At 39.3% G+C, this 16,837-nt stretch overlaps 1 protein-coding gene across 3 annotated transcripts in view; it reads left to right on the plus strand.

Moving 5' to 3' along the window:
* Diaph2 (diaphanous related formin 2) overlaps window positions 1-10,014 on the plus strand; it is a 765,516-nt gene extending 755,502 nt beyond the window's left edge. For all 3 annotated transcript variants that reach the window (XM_052735290.1, XM_052735298.1, XM_052735306.1), the window contains one exon: window positions 4,377-10,014. In XM_052735290.1, the coding sequence (XP_052591250.1) occupies window positions 4,377-4,441 (65 nt within the window). In that variant the 3' untranslated portion in view covers window positions 4,442-10,014. The remainder of the gene's footprint in view (window positions 1-4,376) is intronic.
* The last annotated feature ends 6,823 nt before the right edge of the window (window positions 10,015-16,837 follow it).

A 16,837-nucleotide genomic window follows, 5' to 3' on the forward strand; every position in this document is an offset into this window, starting at 1 on the left:
CAGCCCTGGGCATACACTTTATATGTTATTGACTACAGACCACCAGGTTGCGTACTGCAGAACTGAGACTTATAATCTGATTTATGTCCTCTTAGTTGTAGGCTGTGTCTAATCTGTCTTTAGTCTTTGGTCATTTTACTTGACATTTACAGTAACAACAAAATTATTGATGTAGGTTTAGGTATAAGTCTTAAACATAATGACATTTGTGTATTTCCTACAATATGTGTTGTTTACATAGTCACTAAATAAATGATTATATTAGTGGATTCTAGAACAATAAGTACCACAGTGTGTTTAATCCATGTACTACAGTACTCAACAAGGTTTAGAGGTGAATGCCACATGTACTTTTGCTTAGAGAAGGCATGGAGCTTCTTGCTTTTAGAATAAGAACAGCTTTGACATTAGTTTGAATTGAGTAGCCTGATAGAAGGCACAGAACCATATTAAAGCCAAAACATGGGCTTAAGTTCTCCTTTGGTGAAAGATTTGGAAGGTTTCCTGAAGGCCACCTGCCTCCACAGCATGCATCTTTGTAAAGGTATACCCTTCTCTTCAACACCACTCTTTAAAGATCTCAATCTCCATAGTAGCATCAGAATCTCCTCACCTACACAAAGAATTTATTTCAAAAACTTGTCTCTCACAAATAAGGAGAATAAGCTTGGGTTTGCTTACCATATTCTGGTAGACTTGGAAATGAACTTGATTCTGAGTAGGTCTTTTTTTAAAAATTAAGAAATTTTTTTATTCATTTTACATACCAATCACAGATCACCCTCTTCCCTCCTCCCACCCCTCCAGCCTTCCCCCACCCACCCACCCCTCATTCCCTCCTACAGGAAGGTAAAACCTCCCATGGGGAGTCAGCAAAGCCTGGTCCATTTGGTAGAGGCAGGTCAAAGTCCCTCCCCCTTGCCTCAAGGCTGTGTGAGGTATCCCACCATAGGTAGTGGGCTCCAAAAAGCCAGCTCATGAACCAGGTATGGATCCTGATCATAGCAGCATTATTCATAATAGCCAGAACCTGAAAATGCCACTCAACCAAAGAATGGATAAAGAAAATGTACATATACACAATGGAGTACTACTCAGCAGTAAAAAACAAACAAACAAACAACAACAAAATAACATCATGAAATTTACAGGCAAATGGATGGAACTAGAAAATATCATCCTGAGTGAGGTAACCCAGACTCAGAAGGACAAACATGGTATGTACTCACTCATAAGTGGATACTAGAAGTAAAGCAAAGGATAACCAGACTACAACCCACAGCTCTAGAGAAGCTAGCTAACAAGAAGGACCCAAAGAGGGACACATGGATTGACCTGGGAAGGGGAAATAGATGAGATCTCAATGAATACACTGGGAATGAGGGGGGCCAATGAGGGTAGGGGATGGGGGATGAGAACGTAAGGGAATGGATGGTCGAGCTGGAACATGGACGGAGTGGGAAAACAATGAAAGAGATACCATGATAGAGGGAGACATCATGGGGATAGGGAGAAACCGGGTGCTAGGGAAGTTCCCAGGAATCCACAAGGATGACCCCAGCTATGACTGAGTAGGTCTTAACAAGCCCTCAAATCATATAGCACACCACTTATTTTCTCCACCTGTTTCCAAAAAAACTACCATCAATTTCATAATTACCCCAATTACTCTGTTACCTCTGACAGCAATAATATCTAACAGTTGTTCTTTTCTTATAAATGTGATGCTGACTTATGAGGTTCATTAGTATTGAATACCATAAATACAGAAGTTATGTTTCAAATAATCCATTCAGTGATATTCCAATCTCTTATTCAAAGATGAAGTCACTGTTGAACATGAAAAATTGTCATCCTTAGATTATTAGCCATTATAATGTGAAGACAGATGGAAAATCTATGTATGCATATGAAAATACAGAAGTGTGTGTGTGTGTGTGTGTGTGTGTGTGTGTGTGTGTGTGTGAGAGAGAGAGAGAGAGAGAGAGAGAGAGAGAGAGAGAGAGAGAGAGAGAGAGTGTGTGTGTGTGTGTGTGTGCTTTATAAGATCCATTTAATTCCACTTATGGCTTGATCTATAGAACTTTATGGTACAAATATATGTTTTATGACAAAATTAGTTTTAACATAAATATAAAGAACTGGAAATTAATTTTTAAAAATTCAGGTCAGCAATTGTTGCCATTGTTTTTAATGTTTTTTTTCTTCATAAACAAGATTGTAGGTTGACATTTCAAAAATATAAGTTGTGACCTTTACAGAATTGCTTCTTCATATAATTATCTTATTAAGTTGGGAACTTGTTAGACTCCTAAAGGGGAGAGATCAAAGGGATAAAAAAATCTAAGATAGTTCTCTTTCCTATCTGCTATAAAGCCAGGTTTGGGTCCTGAACCAATGCTTATGCCACTTCCCAAAAGCTTTAGTGTCCTTTAGTCAGTTTGCTTTGTCTTAAAAGCATTTTCTCACACTAAATGCCCCCAGTAAATTGCGAGTTGGTGTGAACCCTCACATCCTATCCTATCATTTAATACTGTGAGGCTGGACTTTTGGAGGTGATCCACTAGGTACGGTTGTTATAGGGTGCCAGAGGCATTCCTGGAGGGAAGCATGAATACCTGTTGACTTCAGCTTGTAGGATCCCCAATGCACCAGCTTCTTTCACAGAGCTGGCACAACCCTGTGGGAATGCTACCATCATTCTTGTTTCTGAGAACAACCCTGAAGTTTTAATGCTCGCAATGCAACGGGAACCATTTGATTGTAGCTGAAGTTTTAAGTGTCTTCTAAGAAGTCCCAAACTATTCTGTATGCAAACCTGTGCCATCTAAGTAATAAGCCCTTTCTCCAGAAATGTTATCTTCACATTTTTAGCTGAATTGTGATCCATATCACAAATTAAATAATGGATTTTTTAATGGTATCTTCAAAAGGATACCCAAATAATCCATCACTCAGATGTATCTCCAAGTACAGAAAGCCTCTTGCTTTCTCACCTTTCTGCAATATGATTGCATTCTGAAGCATTGAGTATGCTTTAAGCTTCTGACTGGTTTGCTCAGTGCACTCACAAGGTGGTGATAATGAGGCCAAGGTCATGGGTGCAAGAAAGTTTTGCTGTGTATTGACCACAGACTACCGGGAATCAGTCAAGAGATGATAGCACAACCCAGAAAGGCATCATGACAAAACCTCAGCACTTCTCAGTCCAGCCTCCCCATGGAGAGACAGGATATGCTAGTGGGCCATCATCATCTTAGGGAGGAAATGAATAGCAGCTTGGGAGGCTCCAACATCTACTTCTGAACAAAGCAGGCCTGACATTTAGGCATTAACTTTGCATTATAATCTCCCATCATACCATTGATTTGCTGTGTAACCTTCATCACTAAAACAGAGATAATAGGATGGAATGAAATGGGCTTACCTCCCGGGGATGTTGTGTGAATTAGCAAATTAACTAGTGTAAAGTGTTAGCATTTATGTAAGTGCTGGTGGTTGTCATTATTTCTAGGGACTGAGTCTCATTCTAAATAGAGAATCTAAGTATATTATGCTTTTGCCAGGAAGAGATTTTCACCCACATCAATTGCATTTAAGCTGAGCATAAAACAGAGGTGATAATAATATAGTAGTGATCATCACAATGCAGAGCTGTAAGCCTTTTCCCTATTAAAGCTAAAACTATTTTCAGCAACTTTCAATGCTTTTAAACTTTGCTTTCCAAGCTTTGTGCCAACAGTCATCTCTACAGTGATTATTCTTCCTGTGATGGGTAGGGGGAATGGGACCAAGAATAGTTCCCATTCATTATTCATTCCCATAATGACTATATAATGTATTGAATTTGTTTACATCATACAATCAGGCAAACTCGGTAGCTGCTTTGATTGCCATATATTGCAATCATTGTAAAAAATAAAAAAAAAAAACTCTTTTCCCCCCACTCTGCAAACACTAATGTCCTTTAGAGGTAGCCAGCATGCAAATAGAAAACTCATGGGGGGGGGGGGGTTAAAGAGGTTATTTTTTAAAAAGCCACTGTACATAGATCTTTTCAATTTAACATCTTTACCAGGGAATTTTGTTGTCACCTGCTTATTTCCAAGGGGGTTTGTGCTTGGGAGAATTCTTCCATTTCTTTTATCACTCTGCCTCTGCTTACCAAGAAAAATCATTTCTTGCTGATTGCAGAACTCTTGAACTCAGCCGAGCAGCTGCAGTGTAAACGCCTCAGATCCGGGCTCTTTGCAGCTTATTTCCATATTCATTTGAAGTGATTTTTCAAGACTGTGTGAAAACCTCTCTCGACCTGACACTGCAATAGTCAGGATCTAAAGCTCACCGTGTGTTCCCTTCTTCTCTTTGTCCTACAGATAACAGACAGGCCCCTCTGGAAAGATCACGCTCTCGCCACAATGGAGCCATGTCATCCAAGTGATTCCTGATGCCAGAGAGAGTGGAGACATTTAAGAAAACAAAATCATCCATCTTGAGAAGAACAAAATATACACTCAAGGGTTTGAGTGGAAATAAATGCATTTCCACAAAGGTCAAGCTGAGCTGGGTGAAGTAATGTGTATTTGTAGGAGTGCTGCAAGTACGCTAATCCGAACCCAGCTGTCATGATTAGAAAACACTTGTTCCTCTGTAGTGTAAAGACGCACATTACTTGTCATTGTGTGTATATATGGTGACCTGACTGTGAAAATGAAAGTATTAAAAAAAATAGAAGAATCCTAAGGCTTCTACAAACATTCCAGTCTGTCAAAGAATTTAAAACTGAAATTTCTAGGTCACTCCTACCCACCCCACCCCACCCCACTGGCCCCCTCAAAAATAAATAAGTAAAAATAAAAAGGGGGAGAGGCGAATGGAAAGGAAGAATTTTCAGTGTCTACTTCTAGCTCTTCTGATGTATATAGTGTAAATTCCGAGAGAACGGGTACATCAATGATTGGGCACACTCTGAAAGAGAAGGCCCAGTCAAGGTATTTAGAACCAATCTCAAATGAAAGTTGATGGATTCATCTATTTGGCAGAAATTAGTTTTACCAATAATCTAGTATTTCAGCGTGATATCGCAGGCACTTATCATTACTAAAAATAAACCAAAGTTTAACAGAATCAGCTAGATTTCAACTTTAAGAAGTATTTTCTAATTCTGCATAGATATCTGCCTTATAGAAATTCTTTATATAGCAATTTTTTGAGAAAACCTCTACACATTCATGCATATGCCAGGGATGAGCCTGAAAATTCTATTGCCTTTATTGAGATTTGAGAGGTAAATATTGATTTCTGGTTCTTCACTCTAGTGTTTCTTTCTCCCTTGCCCCTGAGAGGTAGGGAATAGAACTGCAGAAGAGTCCAGAGGGAGGAAGTGATCTCTTTATGCAGGAGGAAGTGAAAAACTTTGGAAAGGTCAATTGTTTTATCTCCCTTTCTAGCCCTTTTCCCATTCTACTTTGGTAGCTGAAGTAAAAGCAAATCTGTGCATGCACGCGCATGTGTGTGTGTGTGTGTGTGTGTGTGTGTGTGTGTGTGTGTGTGTGTTTATATCTCTTACTGAAGTAATTCCATACCCCAGTAACAAGGTAAACCTCTGTCATCACCATACTTACTTACCTTATATTATTAACACATTTCAGTGATGCTGCCAAAACAACACTAGCAGATAAAGAAACTCAGCATTGTTTTCAATATGTGAGAGAACAGAAGTTATACTTAACTTGTCTATTCTCTTACACTGTGCACTTGTAATAATTGGTGTAACTTCTCTGGAGTGTAATTTCAAGACTAATCCATGCAGATGATTGTGATTGCTATAAAAGCTTGCTTATATGTATATTTCTTCTGTAGAAAATTCTATTTCTATTTCTCAAAGCACATTATAGACATTCAGAGAAAAGAACAAATGACTGCCTTGGCAAGACACCTTCTGAGATAATGTAAACAAGTGACCAGTAGCTCACAGAATCTTTATACCGATTTATAGGAATTGAAACTGTTGCCTTTCACTCTAGTGCATTCTTACTTGGGTATTATACTTCAAAATACTCTAAAGCTGCTATAAGTAGAGAAAGCAGAAGGTAACAATGTCAAAGTTTTTTCCATTTTTTTCTCTAGTGAAAATACATACACACACACACACTTAAGAACATGCCACTGCCAGGTGGTGGTGGCGCACGCCTTTAATCCCAGCACTCGGGAGGCAGAGCCAGGCAGATCTCTGTGAGTTCAAGGCCAGCCTGGTCTACAGAGCGAGATCCAAGACAGGCACCAAAACTATACAGAGAAACCCTGTCTCAAAAAACAAAAACAAAAACAAAACAAAAAAAACAACAAAAAAGAACATACCACTTTCACACACTTTTTTTAAACAATAACCACAAAATTTAATTTCTGCTAATTGATGTAAATAACTAATGTATGCATTTTTGACTTTACAAAGTATTTTCTGAAATATTGTGGTATGGCTTATTTGAGGTTTTGTGTTTTGGTTTTGTTTTTATAGCTTTTCAGGCTGTAGAAAATTGATCTTGAAATGTAAACTTTGACTGAAATTTAGGGCATTTGCCCTGCCATTTTATCTAACTGGTCAAGGTTGAAATACTGATGTATCACCTTTTCCAGATGTGAACTTGCCTTATTTTCTAGTTTGTAAACAAGAATGAATGAAGTACTATTATTGATAAATTATATATTTGTATTTAAATGCATTCCACATGCTTTTCACAAATGTTAGAAAGCCTTTCAGGGGATACATAATTAGCTTATGTGACTTACAATAATACTGTTCCAGCCACTTGCACTTTTTTTTTAGGTTGAAAGGTATCCCCCCCAAAAAGTACATAGTGCCATTTTTAAAATAAAACCAAATTAGGCTGAAATATTTTATTTATTTTTGTTTATTTCTGCCACAGATGAGAAATACCATTTCTACAACTTTTTCTCTGGAACATTACAGAAACAAGTTAGCTGGTTAGAATATTTTCTTTTGGTTACTGTAATGCTTGACCATAAATCTGATGGTTTAAGACCATAGCAATGTATTCTACCATGGTCCTGGAGGCTGGAAGCTTGACATCTGGGCATCAGACCATTTATGCTACCTCCAGAGGCTACAGCAGAGGTTCCTTCTTTGCCTTGTTCATCTTCAGATGGCCAAAGGCATTGTGTGGCTTATAGCCACCTTTTTCTCTGTTCCTCTTCACATCACCTTCTTCTCTGTGTACCTGGTATCTCTCTGCCTCTCTTGTAAGCATGCTGATGGTGGCATTTAGAGACCACCATGTTAAAACAGGATAATCCCCTTGCCACAGATCCTGAACTCCATGATATCTATATGACTCTTCTTCCAAACATACTAACATCCTCATCCCACCTCTCTGCCGACTGACCCCCAAAATGTATGTTTGCCCCATAAGTAAAATACATTCACCCCATCCCAACATTCCCCAGACTCAAACCATTATAGTAACCCCTAAATCTAAAATTTTAATCCAAATGTCATTAGTTTCAAATCCAAAAATCTAGATCATCTAATGAAGTATGAATGGTATTTATGATATGTCCAATCCTGAAACAATATCCTTTCTCTACCTGGGACTCAGTGAGAAAACAAAAAAAAGAGTTATTTTCTTCTAAAATATTACTGAGGCCTGGACTAATAACAAAGGAAAAGAACAGAAAGTAGAAAGGAGTCACCTGCCCCAACTGTTTTCAAAAGAACCAGCCAAACACATTACCCATAGGCATCAAGGCATAGCAATGGCTGTCTGTCTCAGACCCTTTGGAAATGCAGCTCTTTTCTCTTGGATATGGGACTAAACCTCTACTCCAGGGCTCAGATCTCTGCCTTTGTACACACAGTTGGTTTTGCTATTGGGGTGCTCCTTTTTCTAATCTGAAAGTTACCAGATTTTTGCCAATGAGTAATTTTATTAACTTGTTTTCTGCCCATAGTGATCTATCTGGCAGCTGTCTCTCATTTCCTCCTATCTGTCCCCTTCAAGCCAAGCCAGAAATATTATGATAATTACTGCATTCTCAGAAAAAAACATGGGACTTCCGTGTATGTCATGTCAATCCATACCTTTAGAAAAGGAGGACGTCACAGTTCTTTCCTAGGTAGCTTCAGCTGTGTGTGGCTTTCTCCGAGCTAGCCGAATGAATCCAGGAGTGTGTGCCTGATCTATTCAGTGCTATCCTTTAAAAGCTGGCAGGCCACATCCTTCACCTTAGCTCCAAAGCACATCTTCATTCTAGCATCTTTAAGATTAACAAAATTTGCCAAATCAAGTGCTGTTTCCTTATTAAAATAATGGTTCTTGTTCTTCAATTTGCCTCTTCTTTTTTTTTTCCTTAACTTTTTCATTTTCTTCTATTTTGGTCTTTTTTAAATTAGTACAAAAAGTAATGAGTTTCATCATTACATTTTCATTTGTATTTTGTTTTTCTGTTACCCCTTCTCCCCACCTTCTATCCTCCTACCCTCACTTCCACCACTACCCCTGCTACCATCTCATCAATAACTCCTTATCACTTTCTTGTCTTATAGGTTAGCCTCTTCTCTCCTCCCTACTCACTTACGACTTCTGCCCCACCCCCAGCAAGAAGGAAGCAGCTCATACCTACAACACTTGGCTTGCCAAGCTCCTCAGCTAATTACCCAGCTTTATCACTTGCAAGATCAAGATTGACTTTCCATAAAACTGTAGTTGACAGTTCAAATAAGTTGTTGTTTTGTTTGTTTTCTTTTTGCTGCTATATAACAACAACTGCCTTTCTTCTGGTTCCCAGTACAATATTCATTTCCTTTTGTGCCCTCACCAGAAATGCCTTTAACATCCACATTCCCATCAGTGGTTTGGCTCAGTCAATCTATAGTTTCTCTATTAAGTTCGTCATCAAAAATCGTTCCACCTTCCATTCATTATCCAATTCCAAAGCAACTTTACATCTGTAGGTATTTGTCACAGCAATACCCCACCTCATACTAAAATTTCTATTAGAGTCCTATGGTTACTGTACCAGATTCCCACAAACACAGTGGGATAAAAGAGTAGATTTCTGGTTCTGTATTGTTTTTAAGGTCACAAATCCAAAACCAAGATATTGGCAGAACAGCACTCCTCTGCAGGATCTAGTAGAAAATCCACGCCTTGCCTCTTTTCATGTGATTTTTTTTACTCCATCTTTCTCTGCTCTGCCTTTTTGACATCTTCTCCTCTGTATATATAATCTACCTCTGTCTCTCTCTTGTAAAGATAGTTTTGATGAACCGTCCAGATTATCTGTGATAATGTCCTTATTTTCAGAGCCTAAATTTAGTTACACCTCCCCATACCTGCTTAACCAAATACAGTAATATCTCAAATTCTGGTGATTAGCACATGAACAAACGTGTCTCTTTTTTGTGGGGGGGAGGCATAATTCAACCACTACAGTAGTCATTGCATATAAATGTACTTTATACTTTTTAAAATGCATCCTTGGTGCTCAAGCCAGATTTAAAGTTGTTATTAAAAGCTACTGTCTGCACAAGCTACTGCATGCTTTGTTATTAAATAGACAAAAGGCTATTCTAAATTTTGGTTGATACTTTTGCCACTGTAACCAATTAGCTGAAAAAAATTCACAGATCTCAACTCTGCTCGAGTGTAACTCTTCTGCCCTTTTTATGGAGTCTTTGTTCAGATGTCTTCTATGATGCATAATGCAGGCACAAAACTACCTCTGATACAGAAGGGTTCTTTCCAAGCTTCCTTTAGATATTGTGAATCCCTCTGCTGAAGGGAGGGGTGAAAGCAAAGACTGTGTTAAATGGTATTGAGGGAGATTGTGTCCATAGCAAGCCACCTTAAAGAAACAGTTCAAGTAACAGTAAAATTGTCAATTTGTGCTCTCAGTTCGCCTCGGAATAAACACCTGTATCTGTGCTGGACCAATAATGACTTGCAATCTCTATATAATGCCAACTAATTCAATAAAGCTTAGATTTGCATTGAATGTTGTACTGACTATGATTCAGACAAAATATGAATGAAAAGGCATGGATAGTGAAGTGTCAAGAGGATGTGAAGACATTCTTAAACAGAGCTTCAGGAGTGTTTTTGGAAGGGCCAGGTCAAGTAGATATCTCCTGAACTGTCTTCAAAGACTCACATACTTAAGATAAGGTTTTTCTTAGCATTCATGCACTCTGTTCATCAGAATAGTAGAGAAATGTTTATACAACTAAAAAGTAAGAAGGGCAATTTACATGTTCCACACAAACTGTTTTTGCAGAGATATTTGTGCATCATGTATAGTGCTAAAGCAAAAGGGCTTCAGATGCTCAGAGGGGTAATGAAGAATGGCAGATTTTTATTCTCTGGAGCACTTTCAAAAGAATCCCTCCTTGTAGGTGGTCTGTCTTCCAGATAAAGTACTGGACAATGTAATAAGCAGATCTATAAATGATAGAATCCCAGTTCTGACCTACCCACCATGTCCTTTGGAATAGTTTGCTCCAGCAATCAGATACATTATCTTTCTCCCCCAAGACCCAAATAAGGAGTCCAAAAACCAGAGTATCCATAACAGGGGAATTTGAGCTTAAGGCCAGGAGTTGAAAAACAAATGGAAAGCTGGAAATTGATGAATATACCACACATGTAATGTGCTATATACTTTTGATTTATACCAAGAGAATGCTATAGCCAAAGATTCCATTTGCACAGAGAATTGATTTAGATGTTTAGGATGCTGATAAACACAAGTAAAATATAATTATATTTAGTGTCCACTGGTGAAAAAAAACTTGCAAATACATGAATTATACAAACCATGACTTGGTGCCAACTTCTTGGAGATTAGCCAGAGTTTAGTGTTTAGCCATGATGACCTTATATCTTGGCTAATAGAGATGCAGATAATATTTTCACCTGTACCTTGGTAAATTGAGGTCCAGCCAATAATTTCACTTTTTTATGTTTATGTGCACAGCATACAAGCTATTTACTTATTAGATAAAATAATACTTAAATGAATTACTTAACCCATCAAAGTTTGCATTTTGCTAATGCTTCTTGAGTCTCTACAACTGGTATGGCTCTTCTAGTCAGTGTGTACCCACTCAAGGAAGCCACCTTTTGAGGACAGAGTTATGAGTTAAATATAGCTCATGCCTTCATGATCTCAGTCTGAGGGGGGAGAAACATAAACATAATTGGAGCAACAGGATGCTTATTGGGGCTGGAACATGGCCTCCTCATTCAATTACATCTTGATTAGCTTTCTGTTTTTGGTTTCCTTCACTGCCTAAGCTTAGCTATCTTGGAACTCACTCTATAGACCAGGCTGGCTTCAAACACAGAGATCCACCAGCCTCTGCCTCCTAAGTGCTAGGATTAAAGTCATGCACCAGCATGCCTGGGCCTAAGCTGTTTTTAATTCCTTTTCACAAGTTGGAAGCTTAGCTGGGTGGGGTCTTACCCTGAGATCACCATTCCCTTTATTCCATTTCTTATTCTGTTTATCTCCTTGAACATAGGATTTAGATCCATTCCACTTCCTGGTGCCCCTTTTCTCTTTAATCTGTACATTTTGTATTTTTCCTTGCTCAGCTTGCTCCTTTTCATTATAGATCTTTATAAGCATGAACACTAGTAACCACACAACAGAGTCTACACTAGGGTGTTTTGAGATTTCCTTTGCCAATGCTATTAATCCAAAACCTTCACTTTAACCTTAGGCAGACTTTTTGGATAAGGGCAAAAAATAAGCTCATTCTTCACCAAAATTATCACAAGAATGATCTCTTATTATGATCAATCCATGTGATTCTATTAAATGGATAACAGAATTTATTAAGATATAAATTGAGGAAATACATTCATGATTACAGAATGGAGCAGACAGTGGAAGTCTGATCTGACCAGGAGCAAATCCACCTCACAGGCAGGAGCAGGGAGAAGGGTCCTGTGACCCTTCTCCAACTCCGTATAAGAGGTCATGTACAACAGCAGGAAGCACTACCTCCTTTGGGCTGTATAGCTCAAAGTCATGGGCAGAGCAAATACCACTTCACTCTCTAGGCAACATACTAAAATTCTCCTCTGAACCCTCTTGAGCCAGGAAGCCACAGTTCAAATCATCCTCAGTATAACTGTCTTCCATGCTCTTACTAGTATGACCCATTAAGCCATACTTAAAGTGTTCTACTGTTTTTCTAATCCAAATTCCCAAAGTCCACATTGCTCCAAGAAAAAGCATGGTCAGATCTATCACAATAATACCCCAATCCCTGGTACCAACTTCTGTCATAGTTAGGGTTTCTATTGCTATGAAGAGACACCATGACCACAGCAACTTTTATAAAGGAAAACATTTAATTGGGGCTGGCTTATAGTTTCAGAGGTTAGTCTATTATTGTCATGGAAAGAAACATGACCATATGCAGGTAGACATGGTACTGGAGAACGAGCTGAAAGTTCTACATCTTAATCCACAGGCAACAGAAAGTGAACTGTCACACTGGACATGAACATATATGAGACCTCAAAGTTCACCCCACCATGACACGCTTCCTCCAACAGGGCCACACCTCCTAATACTGCCACTCCCTATGGACCAAGCATTCAGACACATCTATGGGGGCCATACCTATTCAAACCACCACACATATATACATAGTTAAATCATTTGAAAATTTGTAAAAAGAAAGGATATGAAATATAAAGGAAGATGATTCTAGAAATTCTGCGTAGGAGAGAATAAGGCAGAATTGGGGTTTTAGCTCAGTGATAGAGTGTTTGTTTAGCCTGCATGAAGCCTTAGTCAATCCTTAGTGTTGCCAAAATAGAATTAGAGAGAAGGAAAGGGGCCACAGAACACAAACCTTGTTGGGAGATATTGCAGTAATACTATTGAGAAGTGAGGATGCATGTTGTTGATTCAAGTGGCTGCAAACAAATTGGCTATTAGTGGATCATTGAGATCATGATGAAGGGGAGCAACCAACGGTTTCAGAGCTGAGTGATGACTAATGTGCTACATTCAACAGCAAAGATGAACACAGAAGAAATTATCTTTTCAGTGGTATTTTGAATGTGCACAGCTGCAGTTCTGAGACATGGTACAATCCTATTGTCCTAGTTTGCTTTGTATTACTGTGATAAACACCATGACTTTGGTGGTTTTAATGAGAATGGCCTCCATAGGCTCATATGTCTGAATACTTGGTCCCCAGTTAGTGGAACTGTTTGGGAAGAATTAGGAAGTGTGGCCTTGTTGGAGGAAGAGTGTTACTAGAGATTAGCTTTGAAGATTCAAAAGCCCACACTAGACCTAGTCTCACTCTCTTTGCCTGCTGCCTGTGGATCAGGATGTAAGCCCTCAACTTCTTTTTTTTTAAATTTTATTTTATTTTTTTATTTTTATTTTAATTTTTATTTTGCAATACAATTCAGTTCTACATATCAGCCACGGATTCCCTTGTTCTCCCCCCTCCCGCCCCCCCCTCCCCTTCCCCCCAGCCGGCCCCCCATTCCCATCTCATCCAGGGCAAAGCCTTCCCCACAGACTGAGATCAACCTGGTAGACTCAGTCCAGGTAGGTCCAGTTCCCTCCTCCCAGGCCGAGCCAAGCGATCCTGCATAGGCCCCAGGTTTCAAACAGCCAACTCATGCAATGAGCACAGGACCTAGTCCCACTGCCTGGATGCCTCCCAAACAGATCAGGCCAATCAACTGTCTCACCCACTCAGAGGACCTGATCCAGTTGGTGACCCCTCAGCCATTGGTTCATAGTTCATGTGTTTCCGTTCGTTTGGCTATTTGTCCCTGTGCTTTATCCAACCTTGGTCTCAATAATTCTCGCTCATATAAACCCTCCTCATTCTCGCTAATTGGACTCCCAGAGATCCACCCGGGGCCTAGTCATGGATCTCTGCATCCAGATCCCTCAGTAGTTGGATGAGGTTTCTAGCATGACCATTAGGGTGTTTGGCCATCCCATCAACAGAGTAGGTCAGTTTGGGCTGTCTCTCAACCATTGCCAGCAGTCTGTTGTGGGGGTATCTTTGTGGATTTCTGTGGGCCTCTCTAGTACTTTGCTGCTTCCTATTCTCATGTGGTCTTCATTTACCATGGTCTCCTATTCCTTGTTCTCCCTCTCTGTTGTTGATCCAGCTGGGATCTCCTGTTCCCCCAAGCTCTCTTTCCCTTGACCCTCGCCCTTCACTACCCCCACTCATGTCCAGGCTGTTCATGTAGATCTCATTCCATTTCTCTGTCATTGCTAGGGGAACTCTCCGCCCTCAACTTCTGCTGCAGCACCATGCATGCATGCATGCCACCAAGCTTCCCATCATGATGATCATGGACTAACCCTATGAAACTATAAACAAGCCCCAAATTAAATGCTTCCTGGTCATGTTGTTTCATCACAGCAATAGAACAGTAACTAAGACAATGACTAAAAGCAACTTTGTGAAAAAGTAGTTTGTTTGACTTGCAAGTCCATGTCAGTCCTTCACTGAGAGAAACAAAAGCAGAAACTCAAACAGGACAGGAACCTGGAGGCAGGAACTGAAGCAGAGACCATGGAGGAATGCTGCTTACTGTCTTGCTCTTTGTGGCTCTCTCAACTTACTTTCTTATAGCATACAGAGTCACCTGCCTCTCCCACATCATTAATTAGGAAAACACTCCTACAGACTTAGCTACATGCCAGTCTGATGGAGGTATTTTCTCAATTGAGTTACCATCTTCCCAGGTGACTCTAGCTTATATCAAATTGACAATAATAATAATAACAATAACAAAAAATCAACTAACCACCATGGGTCTTATCTATAGTGTTGAGTTCTCATGTAAACCTGATTAGTGTGTATCATGAGTTCAGGAAGAGAGAAAGCAGACAAAAGGATGGGATTTCTATACAACTTACACAGGAATCTGGTGTTTGTGGTAAGAAAGAAAGCTAACTCCTTCAGGTTGCTTTCCTTTCTTTTTCTGCCCATATTTTCCCCCCCACTTTTTAATAATACTGAAAACCAAACCGTGGAACAGCTCTTCAAAGAAGTAAGAAACCAACAAAGACTGAGATGACATTAAGATGTCCTGCATCACTTTTGGTCTCACACTAACAGGAAAGGAAGGCATTTAGATGAAGTATAATTTATGGGAAAGACTTTAATTAGTTCAGAGTTAGAGCTTCTTAAGTGTCTGCTTAATATTTCAAACTGTACATTTAAGAGCTTCTTAAGCAATTACTACTCTCTCCAGGAGCAGCAGGCAGACAGAATGGTTCATGCCTATTATCTCAGCATTTTGGGTAGTAAGGCAGGGGAATTACCCCAAGTTCAAGATCAGTCTGAGCTACAAAATAAAGCCCTGTCTGAAAAAAAATGAAATAAAAATAAAGAAAAAGAAAAGCTTCCTATTTCAGTATTTTTCTAGAATCTCAGACTTCCAATGTGTTTTTATGCTAAATGCCTTTTCTTTTGAGAACTATGGGGCTTATTTCTCCAGTCACATGACACTGAATAGCTTTAAGCTAAAACTATTTTATTTGTTAATGAGAACTAGTTTTTTCAATCTTCTCTACCTTTCTTTCCCTCCAATATTTCATGTTCATTTTCTTACTAAATCACAAATACTATAATGAAACTTAAATTTAAAATACTTAAATATGATAAGTTCTTGTTCTATATAGTCTTTGGCAATCTATGGCATAGAATAGCACAGTAGCTTGAAGTTTTTGACAAAAATCAAGTAATGAAGTGTTTTACCTGGCTGAACAACTGGTGGTCCTTAGGGAGCAAAGAGAGGGGAAATGAAAGAGGTCATGTACTAAGTGCCCCTAGTAGAATTCAGTATAGTGATGAAAATGAAAGTGTCTTACAGATGTCAGCGACTTTTTGACTCCGCAGCATCTGTGATAAAAAGCTGACTTGCTGTGACCTTATATTGTGCGGCACTTTGTACTTTTGAAAGGACTTTGACTTTTCACATCCATTATTCCATCATCTCATTTCTTCTCAGTCTTCAAATGTCTTCAAGTTCCCAGTATCCTATTAAAGAGCAACCTTCTTCTGAATCTCCTTCACGGCTACTTGAGCACACCATGATCACCATGCTGCTAAAACTTAAGAATGCCTCTGAAAGTTCATTCTGCTTATTGTCTCCAATCTCCCACCAAACATACCTAGCCCTTTCTCCCCTTAATACTCCTGAAAGTCTTTGGTCCCCTTTATTGGGGTTTGCTATCACATGGCCCAAGAATATAGCCATTGGCCCCAAATTCCTTCATTTATGTTCTCTTCACTCTAGGATCATCTTAACCATGGCCATGACTTTCAAGCAGGTGACTCTGTGAACTCTTCCCAGTAACCCAACACCACCTCCTTACTGAAAAGTATAGACTACACACTAAACTCCCTATATCCCCAAATAGGTTTTTCCCCAGGAAACCACTTTCCCAGCCAGACATCATTTGCATGATCCTTTTTCTAGTTTTAGGATGAGAAACTCCTAGTGTATCGTTTGTTATCCCTTGCTCCCACCCTAGTAACTCCCAGGTATAGAGCTTGGTCTCCAGATCTCATTCTCCTTCACACTGTCAGAGTCACGTCCTCAATTGCCTAGTCTTGGCCCTTTTTGAAGACCTTTGACTGTTTCTATTAACAAAAGTAGTGTGACCTTCAAAGGTTCCAAGAGCATACTTGGATGTAAATTCCGAGCCTCTTCTGCTCCATCTCTACAACAATGCTGCATCATATTTACTGTGGGAGGATGCCAAAAATACACAATGTGTTACCATCCTTAGATGTGCACGTACCCTCATG

This window comes from Peromyscus californicus, unplaced genomic scaffold, assembly GCF_007827085.1.
Source record: "Peromyscus californicus insignis strain IS unplaced genomic scaffold, ASM782708v3 Scaffold_10__1_contigs__length_136768540, whole genome shotgun sequence".
NCBI lineage: Eukaryota > Metazoa > Chordata > Mammalia > Rodentia > Cricetidae > Peromyscus > Peromyscus californicus.